Here is an 18261-nt window from a genome sequence, read left to right as displayed (position 1 = left end):
TGCGCTGACGAACGGTCAGCTACTATGTACAGGGCGGCAGTGGCCTTGGTGGGAGAGGTATGGAAGGGAGCTAAGCTGAAAGCGGTGGACAAAAAGGATCTACCTATGCGTCCGCGAGCACGTGTCTGGCTCCCTTCCGAACCCTCTACTTCAGAAGGAATGGAGGAAATCCTCCGGTACTGCAACCCGAAACTCCCCACGCACAACTGGAAGGTGGTTATGGTGGAGAAGACCGAGAGATCATATCGGCAAGCGCTGAATCTGCTGAATGCAGAGTCTCTCGGCCCTCTTGCTGAAACAAAGGGGGTTATCAGCTATGGTTTCGAAAAGGTAGTCCTTAGGGTCTACCAAAGCGATACCAGAGCGGATGCCTCTGCTCATCCGGAGGTGCGGGAGGAAGAAGGGCCCACAGTTGAGGAAGCTCCTGTGGACATGGAGATAGACTCCGTCACGTCGGAGGCTGACAGTGTTGGTGACGCTCCCTCACGACCAGGGTCCGTTATTAGCATAGGGTTATTCTTCGACAGGGCGGAGGAGGAGAGGCTTCTGGCCTCGGAATGTGAGGACACCGACCTTGGGATGCTGGAGAGGATTATCGAAGATGATTATTCTTCAGATAAATCTTCAGCATTCTAAGGCGGCGTCCGCCAATCTACTGCTCCACCTTGAACAAGGTGGAGTTGATATAGTTCTGATCCAGGAACCGTGGCTGAGCAGCAGCGGCATTTCTGGACTCAGGACGAAAAGATACAAACTGATGGCGTGCAGCGGGTTAGGTAAACCAAGATCTTGTATGCTCATCAGGAAGGAACTTAATGCATTTATCTTGCCTAATTTTAGCAATGAAGACATTGTGACTGTGAGCCTAGAGGGCCCTGCGGGGAAGCTATGGCTGATGTCGGCATATATGGCGCATGAGGACGAGGTGGAGCCACCTCCACTGATGCTGAGGGAAGCCCTGGCTGAAGCGAGACGCAGGAAAACCGGCGTAATTGTAGGGACGGATGCAAACTCCCACCATACCTGTTGGGGAAGTTCCAACATAAATGCAAGAGGTGAGTCACTTTTTGATTTTATTTTAAACGAATACTTGTTTATTTGCAACAGGGGTAAGGACCCCACTTTCATTACCGCAACCAGGGAGGAGGTGCTGGATCTTACTCTGGCCTCCTCCTCACTGTTAAACCGAATTTCCGATTGGAGGGTGCTTAACACTCACTCCTTCTCGGATCACAGGTATATTCAATTCTCTCTCACTGAAACTCGTCCAAAAAGACCCTCCTACAGGAATCTGAGGAGAACGGACTGGGATATTTATGGCAGGAATCTGCTGAACCTTCTCCCCGAAGCACCCAGGGAAAATTTAGATCTCTCGGAGGGAGCGATCGATGATCTGGTGGAGATCTTCACCTCAGCTTGTAATAAGGCTCTTGAAAGCTCCTGTCCACTTAGAACGCTCCCTAAGAAGGAGAAACCACCTTGGTGGACAGCAGAGCTCTCTGAGCTTAGGGCCTCGTGCAGACGCCTCTTTAATAGGGCTAAAAGAATTAAGTCTCCCTCAGGATGGGAACTGTATAAAGTAGGACTTGGAATCTACAAGTCCGAAATTAGGAAGGCCAAGAGGGACTCTTGGAGGAACTTCTGTGGAAGCGTGGAGGGCTGTCATGAGTCTTCAAGATTCAGACGAATACTCACGAGGAGCTCGGCTCCCTTGGGATACCTGAGGGATGAATCGGGACGTTGGGCGATGAGCGGCGAGGAATCACTAAAAATGCTTCTTGACGCTCATTTTACAACGAATCCGGTATCTAGCAGCACCAGCTTGGGAAGTACACCAATCGGTCTTCAGAACCGGGGCTGGCTGCTGGATGAGCACCGCGTGGCCTGGGCCATTGGCTCCTTCGGGCCCTTCAAGTCACCTGGTCCTGATGGCATCATACCTGCCCAACTGCAGAAATCTGTAGTGGTGTCATGCCGCTGGCTGAGCCCCATCTATGCGAGCTGCATAGCCAGGGGCTATATAGCGGGATCTTGGAGGGCTGCGAGGGTTGTGTTTGTACCCAAGGCTGGCAAGAGCTCACATGTCTCCCCAAAGGATTTTAGGCCAATCAGTCTCTCATCTTCTTTGCTGAAAATCCTTGAGAGGTTGATTGACCAACACATAAGAAGCGGAATTCCTCGGGGGCGTTTGTCGCACATCCAACATGCATACTGTAAAGGCAGATCAGTGGAATCTGCTCTGCACAATTGTTAAAGATATTGAGGAGTCTCTATATCAGAAAGAACTCGCAGTCGGTGCCTTCCTCGACATTGAGGGGGCTTTTAATAACGTTCTCCCGGAGGCAACCACTAAAGCTCTGGATAGGCTGGGGGTCGGAGCCGATCTTTCCAGGTTTACCTACAGAATGCTCAGCGACAGAACGGTCGTGGCAGAGTGGGGCGGCGTCTCTCTCCGCCGGCAGGTGAGCAGAGGCACGCCGCAAGGCGGGGTCCTCTCACCATTCCTTTGGATCATTGTTATCAATGACTTGCTGGAGGAGCTGGTGAGGAGGGGCTGTAGGGTGATTGCCTACGCGGATGATGTGGCATTAATTGTTAGAGGAAAGTTTATAGATACCCTGTACGATTTAATGCAGGGATATCTGAACGTAGTTATTCGATGGGCAGCAGATTGCGACTTATCGGTGAATCCTCTTAAGACGGAGCTCGTCCTATTTACGAGGAAATATAAAATACCCAGAGCTCAACTCCCCTCGATGGGGGGCGCTCCGCTGGTGCTTTCTGACAAGGTGAAGTACCTAGGTCTAATCCTTGACAGCAAGCTGACGTGGAAGCCCAACATTGAGGAGAGAGTAAGGAAGGCAACAATCACCTTGTATGGGTGCAAAGGCGCAATTGGCAAAAAGGTGGGGCCTCCCGCCCAGAGTTGTATTCTGGCTCTACAATACCATAATAAAGAAAATTTTGTTATATGGAGTCACTGTCTGGTGGAACTCACTGGAGAGGACGACATCAGTTAAAAAGCTAGAGAGAGTCCAGAGGTCTGCTCTCATTAGGATCAGTGGGGCGCTTCGAACTACTCCTACTCTGGCGCTTAATGTGATGTTAAATGTGGTACCTATAGACATCGCAGGCAAAATTGCCGCTGCTCGTACCGCAATCAGACTGAGGGGCTTGGGCTATAAGCTCAACCTCACATATGGGCACTCAAGCATCCTCAGAAGCTTTGAGTTCATCCCCTCGTCGACGGACCAGTGTGTGCCTTCGCTAAGTCCAAGCGGAACTTTCTCCACCTATATTCCACCAAGGGAGGAGTGGAGCGGGGGCAACACCTGGGGACAGGGCCTCGTTAACCTGTTCACGGATGGCTCGAAGTTGGATGGTAGGGTTGGAGGAGGAGTATTCTGCAAAGGGCTCCCCATCAAACTCAAATTCAGGCTACCGGATCACTGTAGTGTGTTCCAAGCAGAGGCGGTCGCAATTAAAGAAGCAGCTGACTGGCTACTTACTTGCGTAATAACTGCTAAAAAGGTAAATATTTACTCCGATAGCCAAGCGGCCATTAGGGCTCTAGGCTCTATTATGGTGCAATCGAAGCTGGTCAGGGAATGCCTGGTCTCACTCTCGATTGCATCAGAATTCTTCGATATTAAGATAATTTGGGTACCTGGTCACAGTGACATTGCAGAAAACTGCGAAGCCGACGAGCTGGCCAGACAGGGGACCTGTGAGGCAATGTGTCCGCGAAAGGAGAGGATCGGGATCCCCTTGACAACCTGCGCTCTACTCCTGGAAGGATGGGCTATGCACCAACTCAGCGAACGCTGGGCAAGTACACGAACGTGTAGGGTCGCGAAGTCCTTCTGGCCACGTTTGGATAGGAGGCGCTCGAGGGATATCCTGGGGATGACAAAATGTCATCTCTCAAATTTTGTGGGCATCATCACGGGGCACTGTCCGCGAGGTACACATGCCGTGAGACTCGGAATTACTTCGAGTCCTTTTTGTGTCAGCTGTATGGAGGATGAGGTGGAATCATTTCAGCACCTGCTCCTAAGCTGCCCAGCCTTCGCGGGACTAAGATTCAAATATATTGGTTCTCACTTCTTTTCTGCGCCTGCTGATATAGCAGGTGTTGATAACAAAAATCTGATGAACTACATCAGCAGCATAATGAGGTTAACACAACCGCGGACTAGTCACCTTTCGTAGTCCACAAACACTCACCACTCCCCATCCCTTCCCTTCCTCCCCCCTCTTTGTCCTTCAATGGTATCACAAAGGACGAACCAAACTATTTCGTCCAAGTGGGCCCTACCCTCTGGGCAACCATTAGAACCTAACCTAACCTAGTAGTCAAAAGGTAGCATTATTTTTATTTTGTGGAGTAAGCCTTCATGCCATACTTTGTCAAACGCTTTAGCTACGTCCAAAAATACTGCGGCACAGTATCGATTGTTTTCAAGGTCTGATTGGATTTTATTTTTAATTCTATGGATCTGTTGAATAGTCGAATGTTTTTTTCTAAATCCAAATTGATGATCCGGTATTATACGTTTTTGGTCTAGAAGTTGGCTTATCCGATCATGCAGTAATTTTTCAGCAATTTTAGATATTGTCGGTAATAAGCTTATTGGTCTATATGATGACACGGTAGTTGGATCTTTACCCGGTTTTGGCAATGCAATAATCTCTGCCACTTTCCAGAGCTTCGGAAAGTATTGTAAGCGAAACATTGCATTGAAAACGTTTCGCAAGTATACATATGCCTTGGTTGGTAGCTCCGCTAATGCTTTTCCTGTTATCATGTCATATCCGGGATCTTTTTTATGTTTTATTCCTTTTTTGATGCAAGCTATTATTTCGTGTGTATTCGTCCTTTTTATTTTTGTAAAATCATAGTGGAAGTTGTTTTGGTTGTTGATTTTCTTTTCTTCGTCATTTTATAGAACTTTTTCGAAGTAATTTGCCAATGTTTTCGCTTTTTCCTCTTTTGTAACAGCCCATGAATTGTCATCTTTTTTTAGTGGTGGTTGATGTTTTATTTGAGTTTTTAATTTTTTAGTACATTTCCATAAAGAGTAGTTTGTATCTTGATAGGGAGTCAGATTCTTCAAATAGTTTTCGATTTCTTTGTTATTTCTCTTATTTAAGGTATCCTTAAGAATTTTTGTAGCTAAGTTTAGTTTTCTCTTGTCGTCAGGTGATCTAGTTTTTTGCCATCTTTTTCTTAATTTTCTTTTTTCTATAATTTGCTTTTTAATAGTAATGTCAGTTGTTGGTGTATTTGTTCTATTTGCTTGCTTTGGTGCCGATCTGATCCTTGCTTCTAGTACTACGTCATTAAAATGGATAATGGCATGTTCAATGTCAAGTTGCGTTTTTAATATCACATTTGGTATAAGTTGATCGTCAATATGGTGGCGGAATTTTTCCCAGTTGGTTCTGTCATTAAGTATGCGAAAAGATGTATCTATAGATTTTATATGACTTACATATTCAAGTAATATCGGCGAGTAGTCAGAAGCTTATGTTTTTGGTTATGCAGAAATCGATCAAGTCTGGAATTTTCTTTACGTCAGTTGGCCAATAGGTAGGTTCTCCGGTACTTATAAATCTGCAATTGTTTTTGTTAATTGCGTTAATAAGAATACGCCCCTTTTTGTTGGTGAGTCTTGAGCCCCAATCAATGTGTTTTGCATTGAGATCTCCAGCTGCAATAAATCTATTGTTAAGCGTCTTATGTATTTGTCATATTGATCCGAGTTTATTATGTGTCTAGGTGGACAGTATATGGAGGAGATAGATACTGGTCCATTTTTGTCATAGATTTGTACTGCCGTGGATTGAAGATAAGGCGTCGAATATTGGAGTTGTTCATTGTGCGTTATGCTTGATTTAATAATTATAGCAGTCCCTCCGTGGGCTCTTCCATCAGGATGGTTTGTCACATACACTTTGTATTTAGGAAATTTCAGAAGACTTTTATCAGTGAAGTGTGTTTCTGCAATCAATGCTATGTCAATATCACTACTTTTTCTTGTTTCAGTTCTAAGTAGTGCTGTGTTAGTCCATTTGCATTCCAAATTAGAATTTTAATTTTTTCACTTTTGTCCATTCATTTTCTTTAAAAGCATTGTAATTATATTCATCATATTTGTCATTTGGTTGACTAGAGATTTTACCATGTCTTTAAGCTCTTCAATATCGTTGTTTTTTATAGATCTTTTAATCAGTTCCTGCTCTGCTTTATGTTCCCTTGAAGAAGATGCTACATCAGCATAGCTTACTCCGTGAATTGTGTTTGTTACGGCTGTTGTTATTGGTGTATTATTTTTATTTGTATTTAATGTTGGTTCTTTATTACGCAGAGGTGGAAATCTTTGCATTTTAAGTGCTTTATAAATTTCGCATCCTTTGTAGTTGGCGGTATGCTTACCTCCACATAAAGCGCATTTATCTTCCTTTATTTGGTTTTTGCATTCCATTGTAAGATGTCTACCAGCGCATTTCACGCAAACTGGATCCCTCGTACAATAATTTTTTGTGTGCCCATATTTCTGGCATTTCGAGCACTGTGAAATGGTGCGCTTATGGTGAGGTGCTTCAAAAATGACTATGCAGTTCATTAGTTTGTTTATATTGTAAATGTCTTTGTTGTTATCACTTGCTTGTAGTTCGATGAAAAATAATGGTAGTGGTTTTTTTGTTGATCTTTGTATTATATTAGTAATGTTAAGTACTTTGTGGCCTTTTTCGTTTAGTTCTTTTTTAATTTCTTCTTGGTCTGTAGAGTGGTGCATATTTCGTAAGACTTCCTTAAATCCTCTTTCACTTTTTGGCCTAAATGTATACAGTTTCGTACCTTTTTCTTTTAGCATGTGGTGTAATCTGTTATATATATTATTTCTAAATTTTCTGCTTGAACGCGAACTTCATTATTTGCTAAAATTTTTAGAGTGAAGCTGTTATTTGCTATTTCATTTAAAGCACTCTTTAATGTTTTTATGCATTCTACACCTTGGACATATATTGGCGGTGGCTTATTATTTTTTTCTTTTTCGTCTTTGTTTAAATTTTGTGACAGTGAATCTTTAATTGCCCACTGTTTGCAGTTTGAGTGATTTCTTCTCCATCATCCACATCTAAAGCTGCGAATTTGTTTGCAGAAGAAGTTCCACTCAGCCAGTAGTTTGGCAGTTTACTTTGATTGAGGGTTGATGTTGCTTTTATTTGTTTTGTTACTAGCAGTCAATGTTGAGACCTTTGTGGGTGAGTTTCGTGCTCTTTTAACCACAGGTTGCTTTTTTAGTGCAGCTGATTGTGTAGACGCTGACAAATGGGTCGCTAGCAGTAGTTCTGTTGATGCAGTTGTTGTTGTTGTAGAATTTAAAGAGACGGTTGAACAAGTTGTAGATGTATTTGTAGTCGTAGTTGTAGGCATACCAGTTGTGCTCACGCATGATGCAGAGAATACGGGACTGTTGATATGAGAACTTATGCTCTCTGCGCTCCATGGCGATAATGTAGAGCGCATATTGTTGTTGCAGCTTATGGGAGCTGACTGTGTTGACTCGTTTGCGTTTGATCCGCTCTGTGCTAAATTTGTGCGCGGCATTGAGAACGAGTTTTTGGTATGTAGCGGCATTTTTTGCGGAGTAAGAACTTTCGTCTCACTTTTGGATTCTGTTCTCTCCCAAGGGGGTGAACGTAACTCACTCATATTTATTTTTATTTACTTTGCCAGCTGCTTTGCTTGGTTTTAGTTTTTTTTTTTTTTTGTTTTAATTAAAATGTTTGTTGGCTTATCGAGTTTGATAATGCACTTTGCACTTTCTATGCAGTTTGCTATGAGTCCTATCTCTTGTTAGCAATAATGCACCTTGAGTTTGTTGAGAAAACTTTTATTAACACGGATCGACAGTAAAACACGTCCGATACGCACAGTATAAAAATTTATGAAAATGAGTATTTTTCGAGATTGGTTTTTAAATTGCTTTGTACCTGAGGTTGAAACTTATTTGAAGATTAAGAACATCGATTTCAAGTGCTTTTAATACTTGATAATTCCCCTGGACATCCAAAAGACTTAAACCATTCCAATGTAGAAATAGTGTTCCTACCACCTAATACCACGTCTATCATTCAACCGTTAGACCAAGGTATAATATCAACGTTCAAAGCATTTTATATTCGGCAAACATTCCAACTTATTCTTGATAAAATGGATTCAAATCCTAACATGACAGTTACAGAACTATGGAAAAAATTTTCAATTTTAAGCTGCATTACAATTGTAGAAAAATCTCTAAATGGCTTATGGAAAGAAATATGGCCGGAGATTGTTGCAAAAAAAAAATGCTGTGCCACCATTACATGTGGAAGTGAGCCGTATATTAACGATAGGTCAACGTTTCAGTGGAGAAGGCTTTGACGATATGAACGAAGATGAAATTTATGAAATTATGAATGAAGGTACAGACCTCACCGAAACAGACCTAATACAATTAACAACTGAATCTCCATCCGCCTCAAATCTCGCACAAGATGACGTCACTTCGGTAGAAGATATCTGTGAATCAATTCCCAGTTTCACTCTGAAGCGAATACGACATGGTTTAAGTTTGGTTGAGAAAATGAAATCTTTCTTTACAACTAATGATCCTTCGCTGGAGAGATCCAGCAAAATAATAAGGGAAATAGATATTAATCTAGCACCTTATTACGAAATTGAAAAGGAGCTTAAAAAAACCCCCCACCAAAAACTGATAGCAGATTTTGCAATTATAAAACCAGTAGAAGAACCACAAGGTCCCACAACTAGTTTCTTATCTAATAGCGAAAACTATGTTGGAGAAATATCTTCTGACGAAGCTATTGCTCCCCCAAAACGCCCACGTGCAAAGATCTTTGAAGACAGTGAAACAGATTAATTACCATATGAAGTTTGAAGAATAACAATAAAGTTTTTAAAAAACCTTTAATTTGTTTAAGTTTGTTTTTAAATTTTTTAATGTGCACATAATTATTTAAATTTTGTTTTTTGAATTTTGAAATATGTATGTACATATGTATTATTATTGATATCTTGTGTATTTAATTGTATGAGAAAGTCTGAACTTTAGTATTGAGTTGAAATATATGTGCATCTGTTATTTTGTATGTATTTTATTTACAAAAAAACCTATTGGAACATAACCCCCAAATTTATATTCTTCTGGAACGTAACTATCGCGTTATACGAGGGATACCTGTATATTAATACATATTCGCCAGAGAACGTTAATGCAGAGAACGTAAATTCAAATGCTAACAAAACGCGGGTACGAAATTTTTATTATAATAATATTTCACCACGGCCTTGGAGAAGTTAACAGAAGAGAGTTAACATAGCGGAGCGTAGTCAACAGAATTAAATATAGTGTTTGCATTGAAATGTAAAATGCCATAATTTGGTGTTGGACAAAAGAAAATAACAGCAGACTTCTACATTTTTTTCTCATGCTTATTTTCCGTCGGCATTTTGCATGCGCAAATGGATTATTTCTTGTGAGATGAATAACTGAATTCTAAGTATATGCATGCATGATTATTTACCCGTGATGGCGCTGAACAATTTCAAATATTAAAAAGCACAACAAAAACAATTGATAAGTTCAAGCTCATATTTTCACGAGCAAAGTACTTTCATTCATAAAACGAGCCGCCCATATGACAGTTTTCTCGACCATCAATATTAGAATATTTCGCGTTGAATTATTTGTCAATATTGGTAAATCTTGAATTTTTGTCATATCGAATGGTCGCGACTCGTACATTTGTTTGCACCCATATATAGGGTTATTCAATAGGTGCGCTTCAACTTTTTTCCGATAGGGAGGGCGAACGACGTAATATTTTTTATTTTTCGCTTGTCATTTGTAAACTTCATTAGTATACATTTCATCATGGAACGCTACACACTTGAGCAACGATTGCAAATAATCGAAAATAATCGTTCTGTTGCTGCTACTTTAAGAGCATTACGGCCATTTTACGGCCCATTTAACAAGCCGTCCCGTTTTGGGGTTATGTGAAGTCATTGGTCTACAGTAACAAGCCGGCGACGATTTGTGAGCTCAGAGCCAATATTGAACGCGAAATTGCTGGAATTTCGGCCGATTTATGCAAAAGAGTGGTCGAAAATTGGGTTCAACGATTGGACGTCGTAAAACGTGCACGCGGTGGTCATGCAAAAGAAATCGAATTTCATACTTAAATGTATTTGTTCAAACTCGATAATAAAAAAAGAAAAATTAGTTAAAAAAGACAGTTTGACAGTTTGTATTTTATTCAAAAAAGTTCAAAAGTTGAAGCGCTCTTACTGAAAAACGCTTTATATAAACATGCATACATACAAGTTCGCGCAATTGTCATAAAAAATCAAAAAGAACAATTCTAATATGTAAACATGCATACGAATTATATGGACGTATCAAATGAACAAATCTATTCTGTACGCAAGCAAATGTAAGCTAATGTAAACTACATTTTTTCACACTTGCGTATCACTCTCTCCCTCTTAATTCTCTCCGGCAGCCATATTAATTCATTTCCTACTGTTAACTTGTGAAGTAATTTCTGAGCTGAATTTTTTACCCGTATTTTGTTAGAGCCCAAATTGAGGACCGGGCCGGGACTGCGCCTTCTCTATGAATTTACGTTCTCTGCTATGAGTAAAATACGGTATTATGCTTTGCTAAAAAAAGAACATTTTCTTGAATTCCTTTTAACACTAGAATACTAGTGAACTCAAGTAGATTGGTAGTAGTTGATTTGCCTTTTTGCCTTTACAAAATCCGTGCTGGGAATTGACTATTGATGGGGAAATTGAAAAGGTAATTAATGACTAACAAGTGCTTCAAACAGTGTTAGAACATTTTCACTTCGTACGTTTACACGTTCTACTTAATACTTTATGCCTCCGCGAAGGCAGAAACCTTGCCGTGGAGCGGAGGCTTAGTCGAATCACTAACCAGACCTTACCAATGGATGATAGTGTGGTCACTTGAATGCATTCCAGTATTGAGCGAATGCAGTCCATTCCCTTGGTTCAGGTTGCTTTTGGAACGATGACCAAGCTCTGCCCTGGGTCGGAGCAAGGGGTTATACGACCCGTGCCGAGGTTCAGCCTGGCTGGGGACCCAGACCAAAAATAGCCCAGTCTCGAACGCAGTGCTCCGTATACCTGGCAACCTCCGGCTCTAACTAGCCTTACCTGTGCACACGGACCTCTGCACAGGCGAACCTCCCTTGTCCGACACTCGTGGGACCAAAAATGAATTCGAACAGGAAAAACCAACAAAGGTGGCTTCGACTACTGCTACAGCTGAGAGCAAGGCAGTTCCCAGACCACGGCTAAGAGCTAGAGGGGGCCTAAGCGAAAGGGCTGGTCCCAGTACGAGTACTGCAGGATAGCATGAGCTGCGGGGGCAACTCTGCTTAGGGCAAATAATCCCCATCCCACCTCAACCTCTTATAGAGGGCGGGGGTCGGCACCTGCTTCTAGGTTTCAATGGCAGGTTGCCATAGAAGGGCCTAGTACCTCTAGGAAGTCTATAAGCGCAGAACGGGGTGGACCGGCTAAACATGTCCGTCTCTTCAAGCAAAATTACTATGAGAAGAAGGCGACCAACAGGGTCTTATTTAGACTAGGAGAAATAGCAATAGACCAGCTAACAGAAGACCAGGCTAAATGGCTAGAGTGGGCAAAGGGAGTAATGTCCGACTTGGGAAAACCGGCGGGTGCTACTCCTAAAGGACAACGGTCTGCAGAGCAGACAATGGAAAGGTTCGCCAAAAGACAGAAGGAAGGTGGCCATAAACATCCAACCTTTAGTGAGGGGGTAAAAGGTGGCGGTGAGATACTGGCCGTCATCGAAAAGGGAGAGGAGGAAGGAGTCATTCCTAAGGAAAAATGGAGGTGGATTGAGGAGGCTATCGCCGAAGTGTACCTCCAGGTCCTAGAGGAACACCTCGGACCTCCTCTCCTTTGTCATGACGCTCTACAGGTTGGCCGTAAGTAAGATACGAGAGGTTTGGCCGGGAGCCGAACTCGAAGCGGTCAGTAAGGATGAAATTCCCAACAGGCCTCGAGCTCGAGTTTAGATTCCGGCCAAGCCAGCAGAGCCAAATAAAATTGAGGAAGTTTTCAAATCCTGCAATAGAGACCTGCCAACACATAATTGGAAGGAAGGTAGAATTGAGGAGCCAGTAGAAGGTAGGAGACAGGTGATGCTCATCCTCAATGGAGAATCGCTCGGCCCACTGGCGCAGAAAAGCAAGGTCGTGAGGTTCGGGTTCGTTGACGCAACCATTCGAATCTATCGCAGCGACGAGCCAGCCTTGGACTCAGATGAGGAGAGTGACGAGGCCAGCTTGCGCAGCGATACTGCAGAAGGGTTGGCAACAGCCAATGCTCAACCAACTCGGAGAGGCTGACGGGTGGGGGGCCGCTTTTTAACGAAGAGGATCTCCTCGCTGACATCGAAGCTGCAGAGGTAAGATTCGTAGCTGTATCCTCGCAAAAAATAATATAATTATCTTCTTGCTCCCACAGCTTAGTAGCGGCAACATGGTGGTGGCAAGCATCGAGCTCGGGAAAACCGGTTTATGGCTAGCCTCCGCGTATTTGGCCTATGACACAGATGACTCGCCGGACGAAGTCCGTACTCTGGTGCAAGAGGCAGCCCGGAAAAACAAAGATTTGGTTGTCTTCTGCGAAGCAAATGCTCATAACATCCTGTGGGGGAGCAGCGACACTAACGCTAGAGGTGAGTCACTACTGGACTTTATTCTAGAAAATAAAATTAGTGTTTTGAATTTAGGCTCAGAGCCGACTTTTGTTACTATAAACAGAGAGGAAGTTTTAGACATCACCCTGGCTTCCGACATGTTTTCTGATCACATTAAAAGATGGCGAGTTTCAAACGAAAGTACGCTCTCAGACCATGAGTTCACAAATATACAGAAAACTGACTGGGGAGTTAACAATAAAAAATTAAGAGCTTTACTGCTAAAGAGAGCCCCTAAAAACCGAACTACTTGTAGGGAGCTGGATAATCTGGTTAATCAGGTAGCTAAACCAATGAGCCAGACAGCTGTCCGATTGTCCGACCCAGAGGGAAGTCTAAACCACCTCGATGGTCCAAGCAGCAAACCTCGCTACGAAAATCCCATAGAACACTATTTAATCTGGCCAAGGCCACGAGAAGGTCAGAGGACTGGCAAGCCTAAAGAATTGAAAAACTATAAAAAAGCAGTTAGAATTGCGTAGCGCGAATCTTGGCAAATTTATTGCAAAGAAATTGAAGAAACTTCAGAAGCGGCCAGATTAAGAAAAATTCTCTCAAAAGACCCCATCCAACCTAGGCTACCTGCAAGGCTAAGGGAATACATAGACTACGTCAAGTGAAGAATCGTTAGGTCTTTTTCTAGACACACACTTCCCAGGTATCTACCCTGCTGAACTGCAGCAATCACGGGACATTATATTACCGTTTATCAAAAATGTCATTAGAAGTTGTCTCAACATGGGCTACATTCCGCTAGGCTGGAGGGAGGCAGAAGTATCCTTCATACCCGAGGTAGGTAGGTCCTCACACACTTACTCCAAGGACTTCAGACCCATTAGTCTGATGTCTTTTCTTCTCAAGATACTGGAGAGAATAACGGATTAATATCAGGTAAGTCCATTTGTTCGTGCGTTTTTTAAGGGTGGTTTTAAAATTAATAAAAAAGATGTTTAAAGTATTTATTAATCAATAATATTTCTTCCTTCATTATTTACAATGTCTTCCTAACGCTTAGGCAAATTTTTAATTCCCTGCTCAAAAAATTGTTTGTCCTTGGACCCAAAATACGCAAAAAGGGATATCCTTTTATATCTTCTTTTGAGGAGTAGTTCTTGTTACTCAGATGGGATTGAAGTCCACGAAAACGGTGATAATCACAGGGTGCAATATCCGAAGAGTATGGTGGTTGCGGCATTAGCTCCCATCCGAGCTCGTTCAGCTTGCCTAATGTTTGCCTTGCGGTATGAAGTCTTGCGTTGTCGTGGTGAAACAAAACTTTGCGTCTATTCACTAAAGACAGTCTATTTTTTTAAAGTGCCTTATTCAGGTTTGATAGCTGCTGGGAATAATAATCAGCAGTTATCGTCTGGCTTGGTTCCAGAAGTTCATAATAAACAATACCGGCCATATCCCACCAAATAGACAGGAGAATCTTCTTGGGGTTAAGGCCATCTATAGGGGTCGGTTCTGGTGTTTCATCTTTTTCTAACCATTGCCGTTTGCGAACAGGATTATTATAAAGTACCCATGTTTCATCACCAGTAACGATACGGTTCAAAAAACTTTCATTTTCAAGCCGTTGCAGCAGCTGACTCTCTGCAGAAGGTTGGCGACGGAAAGTCTATGCGGAACCCATTTTCCCAGTTTTGAAACCTTTCCCAACTGAACCAGGTGCCTGTGAACTGTTCCATGCCATGAATTTAACCTCTGAGCTATCATACCGACTGTCAAATTTGGCTCAGCTTCTACGAGTTCGAGCTAGGCGTCGGAGTTAAGGAATTCAGGACGACCAACGCGCGGGGCATCCTCCACGTCGCAGTTACCACTTCGGAATTTTGAAAACCACTTTTGCGCAGTACTTACACTCTCGGTATCCTCTCCGTGAACAGTGTTTATTTCTGCAGCAGCAGTTGTTGCATTTATAAAAAAATACAAAATATGCCTCTTATACGCGTTCGAAGATTCCATTTTATTTTTGAACAACACGTGCTTCTATCCGCGATTAAAATCACTTGTTGAATGCACAATATATCAAAGAAAATATAAATAGTTCCGTTATATTCCGCGAATAATTTTTTGTATGCAAAAATCGTACAAAAGTCAAATTATGGGTAAAATACGCACGAACTTATGGACTGACTTGATACATACGAGGTGTCGTGTCTTTAAATAAGCTCTCTTCGGCACAACTTGCCTATAGTAAAGGGAAGTCTACAGAAACCGCCTTACACACACTAGTCGGGTTGGTGGAAAAAAGTATATTAGACAAAGAGTTTGCATTGGTTGCTTTCGTAGATATAGAAGGCGCCTTGAACGATATAAATGCAAACGCTATAGTAGATTCTCTAGAAGAGTTTGGAGTTGACCCACACGTTATTGCACTGATAGAAGCTATACTCGTCAAAAAAAGGTAACGGCTAAATTAGGCAGCACTACTCTAAGCAGACAGGTCTGCAGAGGCACACTGCAAGGCGGAGTCCTCTCCCCTCTTCTTTGGATTTTGGCGGTAAGCTCCCTATTGCTGACCCTGGAAAGAGGGGGTTGCCACGTCACAGCTTACGCAGATGACTTAGCAATTGCCGTTAAAGGCAAATATCCTAACACCTTTATGGATACTCTGCGCTCTAATATGGCCACACTTAGAAGCTGGACTGAGAGCAGGGGACTTGGTATAAGCCCCTCAAAAACTGAAATATTTCTCATTACTGAGAAACATAGGCTCCCTAAAATCTCCCCCGTTAATTTTTAAGGGTGTGGAGATTCCTTTGAAAGAGAACGTCAAGTACCTAGGACTCATATTAGACAGGAAGCTCACGTGGAAATCTAATATTGAGGAAAGAGTAAAGAAGGCCAACGTTGCATTATATACTTGTAAAAAAGCGGTCGGTACTAAATGGGGACTAACACCTCGTGTTACACATTGACTCTATACTTCTGTACTTATGCCAATCTTAATATATGGAATACTTGTGTGGTGGCCATCTGCTCTAAAGGCGACTTACGCTAAAATCATGAGTAAGGTCCAAAGAGCAGCTTTTTTATGCATCTCTGGCGCTTTAAGGACTACCCCAGACAAAGCGCTGGAAGTGCTAATCAATTTACCTGCCCTAAATCTGGTAGGGAAATACGTTGCCGTCGCCTCGGCGCTCAGAGACCGATGTTTGGGCCACGCTTCTATTTTGGACTCTCTGAATAGTCACAAACAAGAAATAGACTCCTCTATCTCTAGACTCACCTTTGAAAGGCTCTTCAAGACGAGTATACCGTCAAGTAGGGAGTGGCAGACACCAAGGCCATGGAGAAGGGGAGAATTAAACTTTTATACAGATGGTTCCAAGCTAGACGATAAGGTTGGCTATGAAGTTTTCTCGAAGGAATTAGGACTGGAACTATCCGTTCGACTACCAGACTACTGCAGCGTCTATCAGGCAGAGGTACTAGCTATAAAAGAAGTGGCTACATATCTAAATACCCACGCCGTAACAAAAACGACTATAAATATATTCTCGTATAGCCAGGCGGCCATCAAATCAATGAAGGCGGCTTTACTAAGACCGAAGGTTGCGCAGGAATGCCGGGCAGCTCTAAATAATATTAGTGGCGTATTCAAGGTCAGCCTTATTTGGGTTCCGGGACATAAAGATATTGAGGGAAACTGTTAAGCTGATGAGCTAGCCAGAAAAAGTACTGCTCTCCAACTACTCAGTGATAGAAGTACCAATGGAATACCGATGGTCACGAGGAAACTAATAATAAAAAACCGCATTATCCAAGAGGCCAATAGGTCATGGAGAAATGAAGGTACGTGTCTAACAGCTAGACTAATATGGCCGCAAATAAACCAGAAAATAACAAATGAATTGCTTAGTCTCTCATGAGACAATATCTCGAAGGTCGCGGCTTGTGTCACCAGTCATTGGATATTTGGCCGGCATTCCTCGAGACTAGGAGTTTTCTTCCATGAATATTTGCAGAAGTTGCAGTAATGAGAAAGAGGAAGAAACAATCGAGCACTTCCTTTGCAATTGTCCAGCTCTGGCTAAAATCAGAGCAGGTTGTCTAGGTAAATACTATTTTAATTCTCTTACGTAACTGCCTGGCGTGGGGTTGGCATCAATACTACGTTTCATAAGAGCCCCAAAATGGTTCCCCGAAGGAAGATAAATGAGGTTCCCGTGTAGCGCAGATGTATCACAACGGACCTGTAAGGTCTAAGTGAGTTGGTCGTGCAGACCGACTTCCACCATAACCTAACCTAATACTTTATGCGCATACACCTCTGCCTATATATGATAGTTATACAATCCCAATTTCTAGAAGTGGCAACTAGTATTTTCTGTTTCATCCATGTTTTGTTTTAGTTCCTCATTCGTTATTTACGATTCGTCATACTGTCATACTCTTCGCTTAAGTCTGATAGTCCGGATTAGACCCCAAATATGTCGATCTAAATGAAACCAATCTCTCCTTTGACTTTCGTCGGACCAGTTTTGCGATCGTAATTTTGCAGCCATTCGATACAATTTGTCGTTCCGGATACTTGATCCTTCATCACGATTTTCCCAGGACTCTTCTATATTATGCCATCACCATTGACGATATTCGACGAGTTCCGAACTTTTCTTCTACGCTTATATAGGCGCAAAGTCAAAATAAGCTCGTTCCACTGCTGGGACCTTTGCTGTTGTTCTTTGAGCCACACAAAAATTTTATTTTTCTTAGTGAGATTGTGGAGACTCCGAACAGTATTTGCGAGTCAGCGATGGTAATATGCACGCAGCCCTAAAAAACGAGGTACGAACATTTTTTGGTTTTGGCCAATCTTTAACGGACTTTACTTTTTCGTCGCCTATCTTTATGCCCTCTGTTGTCATTTTGCATAATCCATATGGCATTACCGAAAACTGCTATGATGAAGGCTGCTATGCCGGTAACCACTTTTTAAATCAAGCGCGGAAATGGGTAGTGGTAATAGGTAGCTGCCCTTTTTTGAGACTTCTTAACCAGCATAACCGGTGAGCTCCACAGGTTTATTAATGTCTCAATTACTCCTCTTTGTCACATATCTTGGACTGTCTGATTTTCATGTTCGTGCTTTGGTAGTAGAACTAGATGAATTGCCATTGCATTTCCAGTGTCTATTCGGTGTTCCAAGATGGCAGTTTTACAAAATTTTCCACAATACACCATCACATATGTAGCCGTATTTCTCCAGGAATTTTGCTGTCGTCCTCTCTAGCAGCTTTATGAATTACACTTTATCTGCCCCACAACTAGTTTTGACCCCACAACTAGTTTTGACTGCTTCAGATTTTGGTGGAATAAGTTGCCTAAGGGTTATGTTGGAGGTACGTACACTGTACCCATATTCTGACACGACAGCAGTCGTTTACTCAACGTTACTTCCTTAAGGTCTCTTCTCCCGTAC

General features: G+C 42.4%; 1 protein-coding gene across 1 annotated transcript; it reads left to right on the top strand.

Annotated features, from left to right (window-relative positions):
- The first annotated feature begins 219 nt into the window (after nt 1–219).
- LOC128869701 (uncharacterized) lies at nt 220–6449 on the top strand. The gene is made up of 3 exons (XM_054112308.1): nt 220–472; nt 528–1055; nt 6424–6449. The coding sequence occupies exons 1-3, from the start codon at nt 220–222 to the stop codon at nt 6447–6449; spliced, it is 807 nt and encodes a 268-aa protein (XP_053968283.1).
- The last annotated feature ends 11812 nt before the right edge of the window (nt 6450–18261 follow it).

Source organism: Anastrepha ludens, chromosome X, assembly GCF_028408465.1.
Source record: "Anastrepha ludens isolate Willacy chromosome X, idAnaLude1.1, whole genome shotgun sequence".
NCBI classification, from domain to species: Eukaryota; Metazoa; Arthropoda; class Insecta; order Diptera; family Tephritidae; genus Anastrepha; species Anastrepha ludens.
The sequence above is the reverse complement of the archived record's forward strand: the minus strand, read 5'-3'. Positions and strand labels throughout refer to the sequence as shown.

What these genes read in the sequence shown, in the direction of transcription:
- LOC128869701 (XM_054112308.1), top strand. Translation starts at nt 220, where the DNA reads ATGGTGGAGAAGACCGAGAGATCATATCGGCAAGCGCTGAATCTGCTG. An exon ending in GTCGGAGGCTGACAGTGTTG is followed by an intron (nt 473 to 527) that starts GTGACGCTCCCT and finishes ATTCTTCGACAG; the next exon opens with GGCGGAGGAGGAGAGGCTTC. An exon ending in TTCCAACATAAATGCAAGAG is followed by an intron (nt 1,056 to 6,423) that starts GTGAGTCACTTT and finishes CATCCTTTGTAG; the next exon opens with TTGGCGGTATGCTTACCTCC.